General features: G+C 37.0%; 2 protein-coding genes across 2 annotated transcripts; one reads left to right on the forward strand and one right to left on the reverse strand.

Moving 5' to 3' along the window:
* Positions 1-8,861: 8,861 nt before the first annotated feature.
* On the reverse strand, positions 8,862-11,874 carry LOC103992736 (uncharacterized). The gene is made up of 3 exons (XM_009412559.3): positions 11,150-11,874; positions 10,511-11,054; positions 8,862-9,241 (listed from the first exon to the last, which is right to left on the reverse strand). Exons 1-3 carry the CDS (start codon positions 11,770-11,772, stop codon positions 9,098-9,100), a joined length of 1,311 nt encoding a protein of 436 aa, XP_009410834.2. The 5' UTR covers positions 11,773-11,874; the 3' UTR covers positions 8,862-9,097.
* A 143-nt stretch (positions 11,875-12,017) lies between these two features.
* On the forward strand, positions 12,018-21,103 carry LOC103992737 (beclin-1-like protein). The gene is made up of 10 exons (XM_009412560.3): positions 12,018-12,299; positions 12,573-12,925; positions 13,029-13,199; positions 14,632-14,756; positions 15,352-15,400; positions 16,747-16,905; positions 17,191-17,276; positions 18,179-18,250; positions 19,346-19,495; positions 20,634-21,103. The coding sequence occupies exons 1-10, from the start codon at positions 12,146-12,148 to the stop codon at positions 20,857-20,859; spliced, it is 1,545 nt and encodes a 514-aa protein (XP_009410835.2). The 5' UTR covers positions 12,018-12,145; the 3' UTR covers positions 20,860-21,103.
* The last annotated feature ends 524 nt before the right edge of the window (positions 21,104-21,627 follow it).

The following is a 21,627-nucleotide window of genomic DNA, read 5'->3' on the forward strand; positions in this document are numbered from 1 at the left end:
TGGATGGTTGATGTCAGCTCGGCACTGCTTTTGTCCATTTGAATTCCATGGGGTTCTCAAAGGACTCAAAAGAAACAAAGAGATTTATCTTTTAACCGAGATCGATATCAGCTTGATGCCATATTACATCACGTCAGCCTCTACTCCTTCGCTAATGTGAGTGATCTCATTCCTAAATGACCTTCATCTAGTTGGGGTTCATATGGATTCCTCTATGATGAATAGTGAATTCAAGAAACTTCTCTAAAATAACTTCAAATACACTTAGTCGTTTAGCCAAATCAACTAAATGCAAGTCAATCGTCTTGCTTTTCACTAGCATATATTTATGTAAACCTTTATATTTCCCCAACCTATTATCGATCCATCATAAATGATCTTAGCCTTTGATGCACCGATCAAGAGTATGGATAATGTTGAGATGTCCTATGTTACGTTAGCACGATTGTCTCTATCATTTTTATTAATTAACAAAATAACAAGGGAGCATATCTAATACCATAATTGACTCTTAGAAATTGACAAACAATTTAAAAATAAGATAGAAAAGCAAACAAAGTAGAAAAACGAACCCATAGCTCGTGTCTACAGGTGATCCCATAACATAAATTGTATAGTAAAAAAGAGCAAACTTATCATCTCCAAATGAAATAAAAAATAGTTCATAAAAAAAAATTCTAAAAATGCCTGTCAAATCCAATATCATAAAATCGAATATTCAAACAATTTAAGTGAACAGATCGGATTAGGCTTTCAAACTAAAATTATTCTAACCCGATCAAAAATAAATAAGCTCGCTCTTTAACATCCAAAAGTCATTTTTATACTATGTTTCTTAATTTATTTTTATAAAAAAAAATATTTTTTCCTTTTAATTTCGTAACTTACAAAGTAATGCCACAAGGTCAGTGTTTTTTGGTAATTAGTGATTAAAATATTATAGTCGTGCTTGACGGTGTAACTTACGAGTCGTTCGTCTCCTCACGACCATTCTTACTCTTGTCTAAATCCTTTGCCTTTTATCTCCTTTGAATCGGTCTCTTCGACTCCTGCTGCTCCTATATTCCAATCAACTAGTCAGCAAGTTCACTTCTCTATAAAGCTCTACTACCATGCAACTTCTTCCCATGTCTCACACAATCTCTCGCCACTTCCCTCACCTTCTCTCTCGTCATCACACATGGGGAACTGCTTGCCCAGCTTGTCTCAGGAGTCCAAGAGACACAAGAGCAGGAGCAGATCTCATGGTGATGTGCTGGAAGAAGAAGTTGCTCCTGCACCGAGCAGAAAGGATGAAAGGAAGCGATCCGTTCGCTTTGTGGATCAAGGCGACGGCAAGAAGGACGGCGTGAGGGTGAAGGTGGTGATGACGAAGAAGGAGGCGGCTCTGCTGCTCTCCATGCTCGCCAGCCGCAGGGAGAGCAGGGTGGAGGACATGTTGTGCGAGCTGAAACGAGGCAGAGGTTGCAGCCTCAGCTCGACCGTGCCCGTCCCCGGCAAGGACTGTTGGAGACCAACGCTAGAGACCATACCGGAGATCTAATCAGAGTACCGCCATCTTTTCTGATGACGGCAAAAGATGGTTAAAATTCGAAACTCTTCCATGGAAGCAGTGGATCGAGCTTATGAGTGCCAGTGGACATCCACAGGCCATCCTAATTGTATCCACTTGAATCCTTTGTGAACCATCATGTAATCAATAATAGATTTGTCTTGTGTTCCACAAACTACGATCTACTCGAATTTAGTGTGATTGTTTTGAGGGATCGATCATTTCATATGCATCAGCAGAGCACATTTCTTTCCCCTTCTAACTTATCGCTCCTGATTCCTACCTTATTATTACTATTCCCATTCACTACACTCTAAAGCGACTCCACTTGTATGTATCCCTTTCACTACACCTCTACCTCTCTCTATCTCTTTATCTATCTATATCTAACACATATTTACATGGGGAGCTGCTTGGCACGAGTGCGGGACAGGCAAGAATCGTGCGTCCATGCTCGCCACAGCACCATCAGAGCACAGGAGAACATGCTCCAAAGAGCTGGAAGGAGACAGGCTGCAGGCGCAGCAGGAACAGAGACGGAAACTGTTGGAGACCACGCCAGAGAACTGCATGCTAAGATGACTTAACATGGGTCAAGCTACAGCATGTAGCTGATGCCAAATAGTATTGTTGTATGCTTTGAATGTAAATAAAAATCTTCTGTCATGATCCTAGTTCTTCTTCGTCTAGTAGCTGTGTGTTCTACGCAAGAATTCAATAATAGGAAAAAAAAAACCAATACCAAATAGTATTGTTGTATGCTTTGTATTAAATAAAAATCTTCGGAGGATAATTTAATAGGTCAATTAAATACCGGATTTCCATTTACTGACAAGACTTCTTTATATCTTCTTATCGTGTGTGCGTGTAAGCGCGTGGAAACAGCTAACTCTCTGTATCTACTAATGCTGAAAACAGGAATAGTAAAGGAAGGTGGGGATGACGATCACAGTTTAAAGAACATGAAGAGGAAATTCCAGTGACCAATGACTAATTATTGGCAAAGACTTCAACAAGATGAGGGATCCCCCAACGGGTGTTAACGTGGGGTCTCTTTTGCTCATCAGTCCAGTCCACTGTCGGACTCCGCAGACCGACGACTGTTTCAATCAGTAAACGCGTTTACAGCCCCTACAACACTGCAAAGCCAAACACTTGTTTGAGATCAGCGCCACCGGACGCTAAAAGCCAAGGGTTCGACAACATTAGAAGCCACTACTAGCATGGACCTCGTCAAAAGCTCAAATCAAAAATCCACCTACGGATAACAAGATAAACAAATGATGCAGATGCTTAGGGTTTTTCCTCGTTTTGACAACAAGATGTCCTTACCGCAGGACAGAGACGCGAATTCGTTGTACCAGCATCCTGTCATCGTCAAGGAAAGAGTCCATGGATGACAAGAAAAAATGGCACTTTGTTACCCTCCCTCCCTCACGATAAACCTACGACGTTTTACCCAACAAAAAGATTATCTCAGTTCATGGTTGCTGTGGGCTCGAGGACGTGTTGGGTTTTTGTGGCGTCTAAATAAATTGGTTGGTGGGTGGCGGTCGTTTCCGAAAGAGATGCATGACTTCTCCATATTTATAACTTGGCAAGAGACTTGCAGGTGAGGGTACATGGTTTCAAATCAATTTAATGATATTAACAATAAAATTAGCTATTGAATTGATGATAACTGTAATTAAAAAAAATGTGACAAATAATATTGATGATGCGAGAACCAAAGGAAGATCCAAAAATATTTTATAAAATTTATAAAAAATAAAAACTTTTAATTTAATAAAGACTCTCTTAAAAATCTTAATAATGATAAAAGATGCATGTAATGAACCTCATATGATTTTTATTCTTTTGAATCCCAAAATACATCTCATATGATTTTATTCTTTTGAGACTCGTGAATTTCAAAAAATATCTCTGAAGGTAAGAGTAATCCGACAGAGTTATAAATCTTTCAAAAATCACCTTCGAGAATAAAAGTATATCAATAGACTTATAAATCTTTGGTTCTCTTACTCTTCAATCAATATGAGGTTAAATATCATTATCAATGCTTCTCCTGCAGGGGAGCCAATGACTCACGATTCCCGTTCTAGTATTATTCTATAGGTTCGTCAAGAATTATTCGTTTTAGATACGCTAATACAGTTTTATTCTTTCAGGACTTAGCGAACCTTAAAAAATATCTCTAAAAATGAGAATGAACCGTGCAACTTATAAACCCTTAGTTTTAATAAAGAATCAATGTAAAACTAAATATTCTGATCAATTTCTAAAAGTTACCCCCGCGTTTCGCAAGAAGAGTGAGAAGAAAAACACTTTTAGTCGTGTCTCGTGTAGATTGAATACGATTGAGGGCCCCATCTATGGAGATTCAACTTGACCTTTAGCTTTCATGTTTTGACCCGGTCATACCCATTGTGCAACCCGACACAATACATACTAAGATTGACAAAGTCTAATATGTTGGTAATTGCCATGCATGGCATGCAGATGAAATGCATGCTTGACCAAGAACGTCATCGACCATAAAGAATACAATCCTATTAGGCAAGATTTCAAAAGCTAATTGAATCAATACATACTGACTGGTATTTATTGACACAAATGATATCAGACGTTTATATGTAGGATGAAATGTATATTTATATGTAGACAATCAATACATTTATATGTAGTCACAGTTGAAATGTATGCTCGACCAAAAACGTCATCTACCGTAAAAGACTATATCTATGGAGCTTTTACCGATAAGCAGCCGACAAGCATACAATCGATTAGCTTCCATATTGCTATCATTAAGTGTGGTAATTGCACTAAACGGTTACTCATTGGCTTAAAGCATATATAGTTGATGGTTTTCTTTATTTATCTACGCTACTCTCACGGGCAACATTGCTGCTTCTTTGAAAGGGAATGATGAGTCGTTTTTGTTCCTTTTTCCCTTTCATCCCTTAAGATCAAAATCTCAGCCCACTTTCCTTAAAATGTCATGTATGAAACAATACCTTGGACTTCTAAAAGGTTCTAAGCATTCGATGAACATGTGTCATGCTATAGAAACTTGTTTAGGTAACGTCAGATAAAACCATTTCATTATTACAACAGGCCTTTAAAACAGATGGAACCTAAACGGCTGACACAAATTTCAAGCAAGTATAATGAGGTTAATTAGAAACTTGCCACGACATGGAGTTTGGTTTCACTAGCTTTCACATCATTTAGATCTCAGACGGAAAACCCCAAATTTACCATAAATGCTGATAGGTCAGTACACTAAAAAAAGAAAATGGTCAGACTGATCCATGCATATCTAGTTTTCTATGAATTGTTTGCTCAGAAGTCTTTCGACAAGAACAACTTTTTTGGTTTCTTTCATGGTAAACAACATTAATATTGAGTTGAATTATATTAGTAAGAACGAACGGTTTGATCAAGCTAATAAGTATGGAACATTGACTAAAGGTCAACAATAGTTTAACAAAGCAATCTAGAATAACCATCTCCATCCTATGGAACATTGACTAAAGGTCAACAATAGTTTAACAAAGCAGATATATTATTAAAGCTAAAATGCTGAAAAAAGATCCCAAGGCATCAAGATTGACTATTCGAAACAGGAGTTTGAATGTTGGAGGATACTCACAAGGATTTGTTTCTTCTCCTAAACATTGCTTTAAATTCCTCTTGCCCATCTACAGGTGTTCCTTTTCTTGATCTATCTTTTCTACACCTGCAAGAAAATATGAGACTGTAATCGGTAATACCCCAGTCGACTCTTCAATGCTTCTTTATGTATTTAATTGTTCAGAGCAAGTAAAGACCAGAAATCTGACAAATTCCTCGTAGTGTTCTCATCTAACATATGAGTTTGCAGGAGTAATATTACTATCCATTTTTTTTCTAATATCATAATGCTGATGTTAAACTACACCAAAATTTATTCCTCGAATGCATACAAATAAGCTAACAGTAGTATCAATAGGTCGTAGAGAGTATGACTTATTGTAATATGTCAATTAATTCTATATAATGGGTAATGGTAAGATTAAGATTGATTTATAAGAACATGATAGGTGTATTACTATTAACTTCAGCTTAAGTATTTTGATCAATGATTTAGATCTAACGAAATCGATAGACTAGTTAGCCCATCAAAATTGAATTGTGAGAAATAGTATCAAAGCTGATCTAGTATTAGGACATGATGAGAGACTCGAGTGGAAAAGGACTATCTATGGATGGAGTCAGAAGACTTATTATGGCGTGGAACCACTACCGGGCTATGACTCATATACACCATGCTAGGGTTTGATCTAATTTATGTTGGTCCTTGACTAGAATGTCAAGCCCTTCAGTGTTAGATATTATAACATTTCCGATTAGTCCCGGTAAGATTAAAATTACTTATAAGGGTCTGATAGATATATTACTATCAATTTTAACTTAAGTATTTTGACTAATAGTTTGAACTCAATTAAATTGATAGACCAGTTAACCTATCGGGACGTGACACTTATATTCCAATTTGACTCTGTCATATGCAAGTTAACATAAACATTGATACTTATTATCATAACTATTTTGTAATATATTTTCCAAGTAAAAAGCTCTACAATAAGAAAAGCACAGAGCCACAGAAAAGCCCAATAAGGCCTCTAGGAACTAAGAAAAAATATTATACTCCATATGATCTTCATATTGTTCATCCATAAATTAGGCCATGCATCTTGAACCAACATCCATGGAACAGATGTATTAATAAATTATTGAAGCAGAACAGAATATGTCCATTTGATGACAGTTAACAGCAAATGCTAGTACTCACACTCGGAAACATGTTTACCTTAGTCTATGTAACAGCAATGCACGTAACTACATGTCCGCTAGCATATTGTCAGATATCGCAAACAAACATATGATAAATGCATACAGTTTCAGACAAATAACAAACAGTTGCCAAGGACGCAATGAGAAAGAGATCAAATAGACTGGAGCCATCAGAAAACAGTACTAATTGATAAATAAATTAGGAGGCCTAAAATTGGTTCTGTATAACACTAATATCCAGACCAGTAATTGGGCCACTAATAAAGTATGTGGGCACATAGTGTAAGGCCAACTAGCAAAATCTGTAGTTGAGTTTGAGTTCCATCCCTTCTCTTCAATTGATAATGCAAGATGCTGATAAAGCTTGATATGTTCATGGAAGAGTTCACAGAACTTAGAAAGATTACTGAAAAGAATAGATGCAGAAGTGTATCTAGTATCAGTAGTATCTTGTTCAGACCATCTAAGTCGAACTATATCAAAGTAGCAAAGAGAAAACATGGAGACTGCATGTTTACAGTGCTCATTTGCAACTTAGGCGACCAACTTGTGAGTCATGCAAATAATCTCCCTATTTTAACAGACATGACTGTATGCTGTCCCTCCCCAGATCCAGAATCGGCGAGAGCCTCATACAATAGGCCGCTGTTTTAAAGGAAACACATACAACATCATGCTGAATTAAGGCAATATGTCATAATTTGTTGAAAATACATAAGCCGAGTGTTGACTCTCAGATTTCCTAATTACATCCTTTGTCTGTATTTTGCGAGGAAAAATGACTACAGACCATAGAAAATTTGGAGAATATAAGTCCCTCACGAACTGCTTGGTTTCAAAAGGATGAAGATGATGCAAGATCAATTAATTAACAACTATAATGACATCTGTCAACGAAGTATAAAGTACTTTCAAGGTCCACATGTGTCGATCAACCGGCTTTAAGTGCTGGTTCTGTATGTACAAGTACCTAACATTATCAACTCATATACCTCTAAAATCAACAATCAAAATCAGCACAGAGCATTTACTTGCAGTTTCGCTTGAGAATAAGAATTGCTCAAACATCTGCCCTTCTGGCTAAAATGATCTCCAGGAATGTATTGCATTTTTCGAAGAAGAGAGTGAAACGGATTATCTATCAAGGAGAAGACCCGATGCTATACTTTTTCCAAGGTTCCGATGATCCAACTCAACAGCGATAAATTACATACGGAAGCGAATCTAAAGCAATCGCGTAATCGATTGAAACGAGGACAAGCGCGAATCGAATCTGCGAACCATGCTTACCGGATCCTCGGAACGTTGATCGGCTGCCCTCTCTTCTTCCTCATCATCGAATGCATCCGCCGTTGTGTGCCATCGATTCCTTTCGAGTGAGATGGGAGAGAAGCGGGGCCGGGGATGAGGACGATCGCGTGGTGCGGATCGAATGTTTCCCGCCGACGCGGCGTTTGAATACCAGACGTCTATTTAGTGGTGAATTTATATTTCTGGGAAAAAACCCCAAATTTTGTATTTTTGTAAATCCAAATAATGTTCCTGCCGTTTTGAAAAGATCAAAAATACCCTTTAAAGGTGAATTTTCATCAAAATCTAGTTTGAATTAAATCGGTACTATAATGTCTTTGAATAAAGCTAAATCAATATTATAATACTTTTAATTTACAGCTTTTTCAACGGAGTTTTAATTATTTTTATTGTTGAACCAAAAACATTGTAGCTCCATTAAAAATATTATAACTAAATAATATCTTTTTCTATTTATTTCATAATAAAATATTATATGATTTTTTAAAAATATTTAGACTTAAATTTAAGATGAAGTAGAAAAGAAAAAAATTAAAACGTTTATTATATTTTATTTTGAAGTATATTAAAACCTTTATAATTCTCATCCAAAATCAATACGGTCTCTCTGGACATTTTGGAAATGAGAGCCGCGAGAACATGCAAAACTCGACTTAAACATATATCTCAAAAACTAAAAGCATTTTCGCTTGTTTCCAAATTGCTTTTGCTCGACCGACATCGGATGTATTCTACAATTCATATAAGAATAGTTATTTTATATTATTTATATAATTGATATCGCTGATATGATCACTGCATCGACGAGGCTGCAAGTGGAATCATCACAAAGTCACATAATGACCATGAAGACATTACAGACCATAAAGCAGAAACACGAAACATGGTTTCTTCACAGCCTGACGACTACAGTAAGCCGTCACAATACAGATAACAATATGGAGTAATATATTTAGAATGGCCAGCTGAACTAAACTGCTCATTGATAACTTGGAAAAATCACGATAACGAAGCAAGATCAAATCAGTTTTAAGAACATAACAAGGCACTTATGTGGCCCAGTCGTTTGGGGTAGAAGAAGTATTCAACCATAACAATGTTGGAACTGCATAAACAGAATTTCCTACGTATGTACAAAATCCAGAAGGCACAAACAAAATGATACAGCAAAAGATTACAGTCAACTTTGTTCATTCGATCACATAAATTCACGATGCTTAGAAACCATTCACAGATTACAGCATTAGTTGCAAGATGACGTCAAAACATGTCAACACTAGATGGTAATTCTCAACCATAATGCCCTATACTATGAAGAATATATGATATGCATGATAAAAGAGCATCAAAGATATGTAGTAGAGTGGTGGTCACACAGATGTCCCTCTTGACTCTTGTCTATTTAGCTAGAACCTTCTTGGGCAACTTTTCCAGTGGAGTTGTTTTCAGCAGAAAAAGCCTTGAAGCACGCTCCTGCAAGGTACCACCACATTTAAGTCCATGCTTCTGCAGCAGTGATTTCAGCCGTTCCATACCAAGCACCTGAAACCACCATTTATAAGCAAATTACATGTTTCAAAAATGGCGACTTAAAAAAAAAAGCAACCAACTATCCAAGTAAACGACCCATGGGGAAATAATTTTGGATCAAGGAACAAACTTGCATATCGTTCATATGGAGAAATGCATTTTTGTATCGAATAGCAATTATATCTAGACAGAGTAGAAGTGGTAACACTAGTTTGTATGGTAAAGGGAAAATAATTGTCACTACATGGTTGGTAAGTCTGCTGCTACCCTATAACAATCATCTATATTGGCATTTAGTTTCATCCAGAGTATTGACTCATTCCAACAGGTGCAAGAAAAATTATTCTGATTGCCATTTCTTCTCATCCATGATCAGACCAGTAGGTGCTTTCCAACTGTTGGGTACTAGTTCCTGTAAAACGAAGTACTGACCTATATATCATATCCAACTAGATAATGTGATTGGGTTAGTGTTTTTAGGACTATTCCACACAGAATCTAAGATCTTGACTATGCCAACACTCCTATTTTTTTTATTTTTCAATGAAGTGACAATCATGAATTTGTTAAACTATAACAAAAACAATATGTAATTAATTGGCTACCACATTATGTGGCCATATAATGCAGCTAACTTCTCACATATCTCTTGTAATTCATAATGAAACCAACATTAGGTCTTATGTATTTGAACCTAGATCCAAAAACAACTGTACCAGAATCACTGACACCTAGCAAAACTAATATAATCATGCCCAAGAAGCATAAAGAATAACTTCTCTTATATTTTATTCAAATTACTCAAATGAGCTTATCAGGATTTTTTATATGTTGGCTAGCTTCTTAAACAGCATTATGCTTCATGCTAATACACTTAAGTGATAAGTTCATCCCAAACGAAAGTTGCCACTAGCATTTCTTTGTTATATAAGCTTATAAAGATTCTTGTATGTCGATGGAGCTTTGTCAACACAATTATGTCTCGAGATACTCGAGAAACCAAAGTTCCAGAGATACCAATTAATACAAGTCTATTTCCACAACATTGCATTATATTACTTTGTGAAATATTAATAAGGATAGCATAGGCCTGTTTATCTCAATAAGCCATAACAGTCAGCTAGAGCTAAGGTACTTGATCTCATATACTTAAGCCTTGTTTTAAGCAGATTCTCCAACGCAAGCATTGATGTTAGTTCTACACATTTAAAAGTTAAACATTAGCAGACATATAAAAAACATGGGAAAAGGATGTATAATATTAGAACATCACAGCTATACCTCCAATTCTGCTGCTGAGTCATAATTGTCAAAGTTCAGTAGTTCCTCTGGACTGGACACATTGGTGCTCTCAATAACTGTTTCCTTATTGACCAGCTCAGGTACTTTCTGTGCTGATTCAGGTTGACTCTCCACTTCTAATTTGTACTCGCTTGCCTTTGGCGCCTCTTCCACAGCAGAAACCACAACATCCTTAACTTCTTCAGGTGCTCCAGCTTTGCCTGCATCAATTTCATCTGATCCTGAGTTACTGTCTCCACTTCCAGACACCTGTTCAACCGCTGGTGAACTCAAGATACCATCTCCATTTAGCTCATCGATGTTGCTTTTTGCAGAACCACCACCAGATGATTCGTCATCAGAATCAGCACCAGAAAAGGAACCTGATGCTGTGCCATCCTCATCTACCTTGCTTTGGTTCAAACAATTTCCATCATCAAGTACTACAGATTTCTCATCTACATTATCACTATCATCATCTTCGTCTTCGTGTTCGCTGTCATCTGTATCACTATCACTGTCTTCCATCTTTTTCTTTCCCAGCCTAGGTAATCAAGTAGATCGAACAATGAGTGACAAGAACAAATTTAAAAAATACTTCTTTTTTAATCAAAAGAATCCAAAAAACGCAAAACTCACCATATCTTCAAGCGCTTGGAAGAAGGCTCGGACAAAGGCAAGATTTTACGCTTAGACTCCTTGTACAACGAGAAGGATTGCCGCACCGACTCCTCTACCTCCTCCATACACTTCTCTGCGTCCTCTCTATACTTCTCCAGGTATTTCTCCACGGCCGCTGTCGAGTTCTTCTTCACCTCCTTGGCCTTCTTTTTCAGGAAATCCTCCGCTAGCTTCTCCAGCCTCCGCTCCTCGGCCTCGGCCTTCCACTCCTCAAGCTTCTTCTCGGCGTTCACGTGGCGAAGCCGGCGGCCGCTCATGTCCCTGCAGGCGTCGAAGTTGTTGGTCTTCTTCTGACCGGCCTTTGTAGCAGCGCCACGGAGGAGGGAGCCGAACCCTCCCTTGCCACCGGGAAGGCGGAGGAGAAGGCTAACAGAGGGGAAGAGGCCGTCAGTCGAGGCCGAGATGACGGTTTCGTCGGAGATTACTCGGGATCCAGAGACGAGACGAAGGAATCGGAGGGGAATTCGGGTTCTCGCGACGAGATCGCGCCTTAGGGTTTCGCCGGAGAGGGTGGGGGAGGGGATCTGGAGGCATTGGGTTCGACCGTCGAGAAGCTTGACGAAGATCTGGTAGATCGCCATGGATGCGCAGAAGGAATCCTACGTTTTCAATTCGGAGGATCCCCGACAGAAGCCCTAATTGCGTCAAGAGGGAGAGGGATTGGAATCGAGAGACGGAGAGAGCAATAGGCGTACCGCCTTAAGGACGCGGCTTATGTGGGCCCCACAGCCATTACCCAACCCAAGCCCTTGAGGGGCGCGGTGGGGCCCCCACATAAGCCGTGTCCATAAGGCGGTTCTCTCACTTACGGTGATTTGTTCCAACAGCGACGGCATAAAAAAATTCAGGTTTGCACGGATTTCGTGAAGGGTGATTTGCTGGGGGTTTCGGCCTTCGTGGTGCGAGGGTGAGTTCGCTCGAGGGGCAAGGAAGAGGAAAAGGAAGACGAATCCGATGGAGGACGAAATCGGAGGAGGAGACAAGGGGAAGAGCTTCCCGATGGATCCCAACCTCCCCATAGGGGTCTGCCAGAACTGCCACCACGCCCTCTGCGTCGTCGGCGTCGATTCCTACGCCGACAAGTTCTTCAACGACCCATCCCGCTCCGGTTAGGGTTTCTCTTCCTCCTCGACATTTTCGGCCTCATTTTCTCTTCTCTTCGATCTCTGGTTGAAATTGTTATCAGCCTCGTTTTCTTCGCTCCCTTCTTGTGAGCGAAGAGTGTTTGGGCGTCTAAAATGCAGCAATAAGGTTAATTTGGACCGAGGCTTGAAAGAACCGTCTTTTGGCTAAAAATTTGTGATCTTTTGCGTATTGGTATTCAGTAAATAGATTGAAATGCGTGGCATAAAATTAAGATTTGCACTATCGATGCATGTAGGCATGCAAGCCTCCACAGTTCAGGGAAGCGTGATGGGCGCTAGCCGAATGGATCATTCATTTGTGGTGCTACCAAAACAAAAATATCAGGGTCATGGAGTTCCTCCACGCCCACGAAGCACTACTCCACAGCCAGACAATAGCCACTCTGCAAAGGCAATCGAGGAGTCATATGTTGTGTTACCACCTGCTGCTGCTTCAATGTACAAGAGTGAGTTGACACCTGAAGAGGGGGGAGCCCAACAACGGTTCCAAGGTGGAAGTCCTAGCAGTGGTTTGCAGGTCAATGGCCCAGGATTCCACTCTAGCATAATCTTGAAAAGGGCATTTGATATTGCAACTACACAGACACAGGTACTGGCAGTTGACTACCAGTTCTCAAACACCTCTTTCTTCAAATACTTTGTCTACTGTTTTTAAAGCAACATTTCTTTATTTCTCATACACTTCTTTGTAGGTTGAGCAACCTCTTTGTTTGGAATGCATGAGACTGTTGTCAGATAAACTTGATAAAGAGGTAGAAGATGTGAACCGAGACATCAAATCCTATGAAGCATGCCTTAAACAATTTGAAATGGAATCCTATGATGTTCTTAGTGAGGCCGACTTTCTACAAGAGAAAGCGAAGGTAACTCTCAAATGTCTACATTTTGGCTTGGCTTTTAATGCATATCCATATTGTGACTTGAGCATGATGTTGAAAAAGAAACCTAAACAGACTCAAGAGAAACTTTCTTCTTCATGTCTTCTCCTCTTCTTAGATTATCTAAAACCTGATGGATGGTCTGTCCTGGTCTCAGGATGCTAGAAAGGGTCTTGCATCTGAAGAAATTATGGTCATAGTCAGAGCTAAAGTTGGCCAATTTCAAGAATCTGAGAAATAAAAAGAACTGAAATATGGTAACAATTACATTACATTAGTTCACTTGTCATCCTCCTCTTAGGGCCCTAAGGTCTAGCTGAATGCCTACTGAACCTTTTGCTATAGAATTATATAGTTTTTCTGATGTACTCTTTTTATTAAAAGAAGGGTGGTTTAATTGAGATTCATATTCCTAGGGAAACAGAAAAAGAATACTTGGCAGTTGTTCCCCTTATAGATAATGTATCCAAGTGAAGAAAGAAGTTGCATATTTCCTAGATCCAGCAGGAAATTTTAGGCCTCTTAAATTCTGAAGTTGCCTTGTCAGGAAGGTTTGTTAATCCTTTTTTGAGAATATTTGTGCTGAATATATAGAGACTGTGAAAAAAATGAGAAGTTTACTATATTTTCGTGTCATTCCTTTTGCTTTAGGTTTAATTCTACAACCAGTACAACTTCATCAGCAGAGACTTGCATTATGATCTTAATGCTTAAGTTTCAGGATCAAATCTTATTATGGATAAATTCATTTATATGATTGATATTTAATGTTTGAAGTTGCATTTGCTTTCTCATTATTTTCCTCCAGCATATTGATTTTCTGTACATGTATTTTAAAAAATTTCAAAAAGATTCAACAATTATATGAAGAAGATAAAAGAGGCTTAAATTAAGAAGTGACTCATTGTGACATCGAATGATATATTTAGACTAGTTTAACAATACTCTTAGGAGTGTTGAATCCTGAGACTTCGTTCACTGAATCTTAATCATCAAGATTGTTAACAATAGAATTACTTGATGGTACAATAGGGTTCTGAAAATTTCTATAGTTTGTGTCATGTTATGATAGATTATAACAGGTCATAATGTCACAATTTGATTCAGCCACATAGATGTGTTCCAGCCATCATGCTTTCTTAAGCCATAATTTTGACAGTGCATGCTTATTATTAAATCTTTTTCAATTTCAGTCTCGCCCAAAAAAGGAGGGTCTATGTAAAGCAACTGATAGGCAACATAAAATCTCACTATATCTTATTTGCGCATAATATAGTTGATTACTGTTCAATAAAGTTGTTTAGATTAATGAGAATAGAAGCCTATGAATGATAATGTGATAACAATTATATTACTTTATGCTGTGTTATTTCATTAATTCATCTTTTCTAAGCATCTTTGATACGAACACTTTTAGATTGGGGAAGAAGAGAGAAGACTTCAGGCTGAAATTGAAGAAATTGAGAAGCAGCGTTTGGAAGTTAATGCTGAACTGAAGGAGGTACAAGTGAAATCCAAGGAGTTTAAAGAGTTAGAGGAGCGGTATGTATTTTAATTTCCACACTTTGTCATTTGGTATAAGGAGAGGAGGGAGGAAGAGCTGGAGTTGAACACAAAGGAGAGTGCGGCATTTCTTTTACTGTGAATAAATATGAAGTCAGACATATTAACATTATCAAGTTATCCACACAAGCATTCATAGCCTAGTAGCTTTAAAACCATAAAATAAAACATTGTGCTCATATAAACAATTTCCCTTGGCTAAATTATGACCTGTAACCACAGTAAATGGAATTCAAAATTGTCAATCTATGAATAACTTTGGAGTCAGACATGTTAACAACATTAACTTATCCATACAGGACCCTTGTCTTTAAACTTTGAATCTATATGTGATCACAGTGGATGGGTCCAGAATTGTGAATCTATGCATAAAATTTTTGCTTTCATGTTGCATTTGCGATCTCAAGACTGGAACTGTTACATGGACAAAATTTAAACCCTCAATCCTTCTTCAACTAGTCTTATAGCCCTCTCTATCAATTCAGATTTTGGGTTCATATGTTCATTTAATTTGAATTCATACCTTCCTTTCCTACTAAATAACTTGGAGATGTTTTTGTTGTTTCTTATACAGCTATTGGCATGAGTTCAACTCCTTCCAATTCCAACTGATTTCTCATCAGGTTGTTTTCTGTAAAATCCTTAAATTTTCAGTTATGAGTTTATATTGCTTTTGGAATAAAAATAACTTCCATCATTATGATTATGTCTCCATTTAGCTCAATAATCATTTGTTATATACTGTCCAAGAGCAGTGGCTTTATTCAGGCTTGTGTCCAGGACCCAAATAGTTTCACCTTTCAATAGTTATTCTCATAGCAAAGCAAAATAGATCCAGTGTTGGCTATGCATGCTTCTGTTTTTTTCATTTTGTTAAAATGCTTCTAAATGTGGTGTCTTATTTTTGGTAAGGCTTGTGGAGTTGTTATTGGCTTCAGAAACCTTTTTGCAAGAAATTCTTGGTGAATATAATAGTAGCATGACTTTGTGTATTTCTCCATCCTTAAGTACTTAATTATATTGCCAAGGCTTTAAACGTATATCAACAAAGTGTTCATAGACCATGATCAAAGGTGAGCCTTTGGTACCATGGTCATGATGCTTTTGATCATAGTACCAGGATTGGTCATAAAAATATTCTCTCTAAATGCAAGATTAAGACATGTATCAACTCTTTTAGTCCCCACATTGGCAGGGGTCTCATGCACTGTCAAAATTTTTTTTTCCATATAACCATAAATAATGACTATTGGGGATGCTCTCTTAACAGAGGTTAAAATGATAACATAAAACAAACACCACAAGGTTCATGCTTGTAATCTGGCATCTAGACTTCAAGACCTTCATAAGCATCTAAATAAGGTGAGACTAGTTATGATTGCTTGGTCCAAATTGTCTGTGGTTGAGCTTATTTTATAGTAAATTTTCTTATGAGAATTGGTGGTAGTGAACTTAGTTAGAGCTGATTTTGATAATGGTGGCTTTAGTCGGATAGATCATTGGGTTTTGTTGGTTGTTGACAGTGTTGCATGGCCTTTGTGCAGATCACTATTTTATCTTTCAGTATGTAAATTAACTATGTAAATTACAATTGCAGAACCATCTTCTTTGATACTATGGACTCCTATAGAAAAGATAATATAGACGTTACTGATTTTTTTACTCCAGTAGTCACCTGGCTTAAGATTATTGGGAGCTTAATGCAGATTTTGAGGATACTTTATATAATTGTCTGATATGCAACTTGACTAATCTTGTTTCTTGTATTGTCTGATTCAAAAATTATAATATTTTCCTCTGATGCTGAATTTTCTTGAAAAAAATTGTGGCAGGCTGTTGCCTTTGGCCTCAGTATATGGCTGTCATAGTCTAGAAAACATATATTACATATTTCATGTATTAAGACTATATAGTTGTTGAATTTTTTTGTTTATCTTGGTTGTCACCAAGTTTTTCTCCAACATGTCAGGAAGAGAGAGATGCTCTATTAGCCAAGATAGAAGTTTCACAAGCACACTTAGATTTACTGAAGCGAACCAATGTGCTAAATGATGCTTTCTCTATTTCACATGATGGAGAATTTGGAACTATTAACAACTTTCGACTTGGCCGTCTTCCTAAGATACCGGTATGCTACACCAGGACTGGGTAAAAAGTTTCTGCATATTCTTTATTAAGCTCCTTAAGTACTTCTATTCTGTTTTACTATATTTAAGAAATTGGTAGCACATATTAATTTGTTTTACTTTCCTTAGTTAGATTTATTCTATTATTTTCTTGATCCTTTCTTATTTTGGTGCAATTTTGCGTTGCTTGTCAATCACTGACCATTTAATTTTGGCCGGAGTTATGCATTATGCACTCTGTCCGGCTTGTGTTTTCATTTTTCATTGACCATTCTGTTGATCTCCAGGTTGAATGGGATGAAATAAATGCTGCTTGGGGCCAGGCATGTCTTCTTCTTCATACTATGGCTCAACATTTTCGACCAAAGTTTCTGTATCTTTCAACTGAGTTATATCTGTTGGCTCACTACATGTTGTTTTTATGTTGTTGCAAAGCATATATGTCAATATGTGATTATTCTGAAAAATGTGTTTTAATTGAGAGTTTTGAGATAGCTTCATTTTCAACCTATTTTCAAGCTAACATCTGATGGTGGATGCCCAATTCAGCCAGTTTACTCTTCATATTTGTGGCTTTTTTGAGTTTATGTTTGTTGAGTTGGTATGAATTTTTTGTTTTTTTAGTGACTTTATGAAGAATGTACAAGCTGTTCTACTTTGCATGACTGGAACATATCCTTCCAGGAAGTGTTGGATTTTGGGACAATTATCCAAATATGATTTTCTACCAACACTAATTCATGCTATATGGCAGACTTATGGCTGCCATATTGATTGACAACAAAATATCTGGTGCATTATCCTTAAGGTTACAGATATAGACAGTCTTCATTGTTGTTTTTTTTCCATCAAATGGTTATTGACAGTTTTTGACAATCTTATGAAGTGACATTTTCCTTGGTTGCTGGTTATGGTTGGTTTTTTAGTCACAAGGAAAACCTTAATTGTTTTTTAATAGTCACTATTGTTATAAGTTTTGTTTAGACTTTTTTCTTTGCATTTTTGTGATTTATGCTATGCATTAATATGTTGAGCATGCATATGCCAATTTTCTGCTCTTGAAATGTTTGGGGACCGTTTCTCTGCTTTTATCCTTCCCTTTTTTCATATGTTTTGGATATAGTGTCAGGTCTATACTTCTGATTCTGCATGTTTTGCAATCCTGCATATTAGTATTTTCTTCGTTCCAGCTTTTGCCTCATGCAACTTGATCCAAGCTATAGACAATTTTCTTCATGGTTACATGCATCATGTTCCTTAACTTGTATCTGGTAGGTATCGAATAAAGATTCTTCCGATGGGAAGCTATCCCCGTATTATGGACAATAACAATAATACATATGACCTGTAAGTGACGTTACTCTCACCTCTTCTGCATAATTTTTGAAGGTCTACTGATTTTGCTGGTACATGCAAAGGCACTTGTTTTCTGTTAAATTATTCTATAAACAGATTTTTACACTTTCGCATGTCAATTTTATCTGTTAATTCATTCACTAGATTTCCGGTCGATGGAAAAATGGCTATATTTTGTGAAGTCTTCCAAAGAGATATCATCATTGTATATCATAAGACTTACACGACCACAATGTTCTATGCTGTCCTGTAGTACTAGTTCTTGGTTCTTTTATTGAACTCCCCACTGCTTAAGAAAGTTATTGAGTTTACTACTTTGTCTATCATCGTTGGGAGTTTGTTGTGTTTTCTATTACACTATAGTGATATGAGGAGATGAAATAATAGCTACAGATCTTAAGGTTTCTTTAGTATTTGCATAACTGGATCATGTGAAATAAGAGCAGACTACAATAAATGTTTAGTCATAAATGATAACTAATTACTTCTGTTAACTTGGTACTGCTAGTAGATTAAGACTTCTTTGGATATTGAACTTGATAGATGAATCAGAAAACTGAAAGAAATTTTAGCGGACATGATCGGACAAATATGTTGTGTTCATGATGAAGCTATGGACTGTTTGCATCTAAGATTAGCATTTCTGGATAGTGTGCTGTAATATTCAATTGATTCATTAAAAGATTAAGTAGCTGACCTAAACCATAATTTTTTTTCCTTTATTCAGTAGGTAGGTTATATGAGATCCATAAATTACTTTGATCAGAAATAATGGAATCAGATTGTGCAACCAAAGAGGCCTAGATTTTGCTGAGGGGAAGATTATAGCAACTGAAGGGTCTAGCTTATTTTCTGGCAGGCTCATAACACAGAAATATATCACTTTTCATATGCTAAGTGTGCTACTTATTTTACAAACTCTTCATAATAATCCAGATGCATGGAAGCAATCTGTGGGCATTGGTCTTTGTCTAAGTGGTGCAAAGCCTTCACTGAAATCCACCATTACCTCTTTCTCCTGAATTTGTAGTCTTGGTGTTGTTTACCTACATGGAAATGTTGAGATTTAATCTTTTTTGATGCCAGGTTTGGTCCTGTGAATTTGTTCTGGAGCACTCGCTATGACAAAGCAATGACATTGTTTTTGACATGCCTCAAAGAGTTTGCAGAATTTGCAAATCTGAAGGACCAAGAAAATAATATACCTCCTGAGAAATGCTTTAGACTGCCCTACAAGTAGGTTATCTCTTTAATTAGATTCTCTATAGCTGATTATGGAAAATGATAAATTCTCTGTTTTAAGTTATTCTCCTATAGGATGTTTTTTTTTTCAAATGAGCTGCATAAACTGCTTATTTCATCTGCCAAGTTTCACTTGTTTAGTTCATTCCTCAGGTGCATAGTCTTGTCTATTTTTTTATCAATTAACATGTTCTATTTGTAGTCATGCATGTATACTCTTGCATCATTATCTTATGCACTAAATTACAAATGATTTACATGTATTTAGCCCTGCCCCTTGTGTATCTTTGGCAATATATATTACATTTTTTCTTGGCATGTTCTTTTTATTTCTTCGAGGAGCATTTTTAGTGTAAATATTTTATTGTTCTGTAGAATATACTAATCCTGGAAGAATTTATAATTTTTACTGGAGATTTTATAAGATCTGTGTAGTGCAAAACAGAATTTGTTGCTTATAGCATGTGCTGCCAAAATTTCTTATCCTAGACTGTGTGTATACCTTCCTGGGGTTCTTCTCACAAGATCAAAATTATCAATCTGATATTCTGTCTGGCGGTGCTACAAGACAATTTATAAGTGGCAAATTCTCTGTGGCTATGGACATTTTAGTGTTGGCAATAAGAATGCTCTGATAGTATTTTTCAATGTTTGGAAATTTATAGTTTTGAAGTGGCCTTAATTTGTTTTATGAAGCTGGAACATGAGATACTATCCGTGTATGAGGTCCCCAAATCTGGTATGTCCCCAAATCTGATAATGTATGTCCACATTAACCATGCCCAAACAAAAGAGTCCACCCAAAAATTTTCTTCTTTTGTGACTCTATTTTAAATGAGTTAATGTACTTCAAAATCAGATCCTAAAATTCTGGCTACATGGGCAGTCTCGTGGTTTACAAAATTTTCTTGACAAGTGAGATTTTGGTTCACCATGATTATATGCTATTTTGTGGAATGAAACTTTTTCCTTTTGTCCATTAACATTTTGGTTGGTTTTTGGCATTGTTGTAGTGGAACTAGTTTAGTCCCACAATTGGAGACTATTTAAATTGCATGATGTGGGCTTTATTCATTGATTGACCATTGCTACTATTTTAATGAGTTGGTCATTTTGTTTTTTTGCCCAATAGAATTGAGAATGACAAGTTGGATAGCTACACAATCACCCAAAGTTTCAACAAGCAGGAGAATTGGACAAAAGCTCTGAAGTACACATTATGCAATCTTAAATGGGTCCAGTATTGGTTTGTCGGCAATTCCAACTTTCAGCCTCTTTCAGCAATGGCTTCTTCACGTGCTGATGTGCCAGTCATGGGATCTTCGCATGCGAAACAATCTGCTGACCGAAGGAGCTGAGAGTTTCATCGAGCCATCCGCTGACCTGGCTTAAAGCAACAGTCCAGAGAATCATGCATATGTACAGAAACAAACTATTAGTTTTGCAGTTTAGTTAAAGCATGCAGATTGTTTAACTGGGAATAATAAGAACCCTTTTGCCACTACTGGGAATTTACATGTAAATTCTGATGTTGCGTGCAGAGTGGACGTGTTATGGATATAGATACAGATTCAGAAAGCTAGCTGAATAGTCTTTATAGAATGCTGGTATTTGTTGTTCTTGTGCTGAAAACTAGAATGTGTCGGAACCCCATTGTTGGAGTTAGACATGGAAGAACATAATGCTGTGATACATAGGTTGTCCTGCTTTGACCAAGAGAAAGTCTGATCAATATATTTTCAGTAATCAACTTGAATCATAAGTCTTTTTTATTGAAATAATTTTGCTTGTTTTCAGCTTTTTAAGACATAATTAAGTTAATTTGTGTGTGTGTGTGTGGTTTTTTGTCTCTTTCGGTGAGTTGTACTAACATAAATTACTCAACAAGTGAAGAGAGTTCGTCAAAGCGTCCACCCATCATATAATTTATTGATCTTGTTCACTTGCTTGTTTTGGTCGAAGATTGAGATCATTCGTCATGGTTGTTTTTTAGACTGTTCCACACATCTTATGTAATAAGAGGTGTAATTAATCATAAGATCAAGCAAAGTATTATCATCGATCATTGCTGGGAATGCACTACAAATTTAATGATGAATCCGAATCGAGCATATTTTGTGTCAAGT

This window comes from Musa acuminata, chromosome BXJ3-7, assembly GCF_036884655.1.
Source record: "Musa acuminata AAA Group cultivar baxijiao chromosome BXJ3-7, Cavendish_Baxijiao_AAA, whole genome shotgun sequence".
In the NCBI taxonomy this organism is placed as follows: domain Eukaryota; kingdom Viridiplantae; phylum Streptophyta; class Magnoliopsida; order Zingiberales; family Musaceae; genus Musa; species Musa acuminata.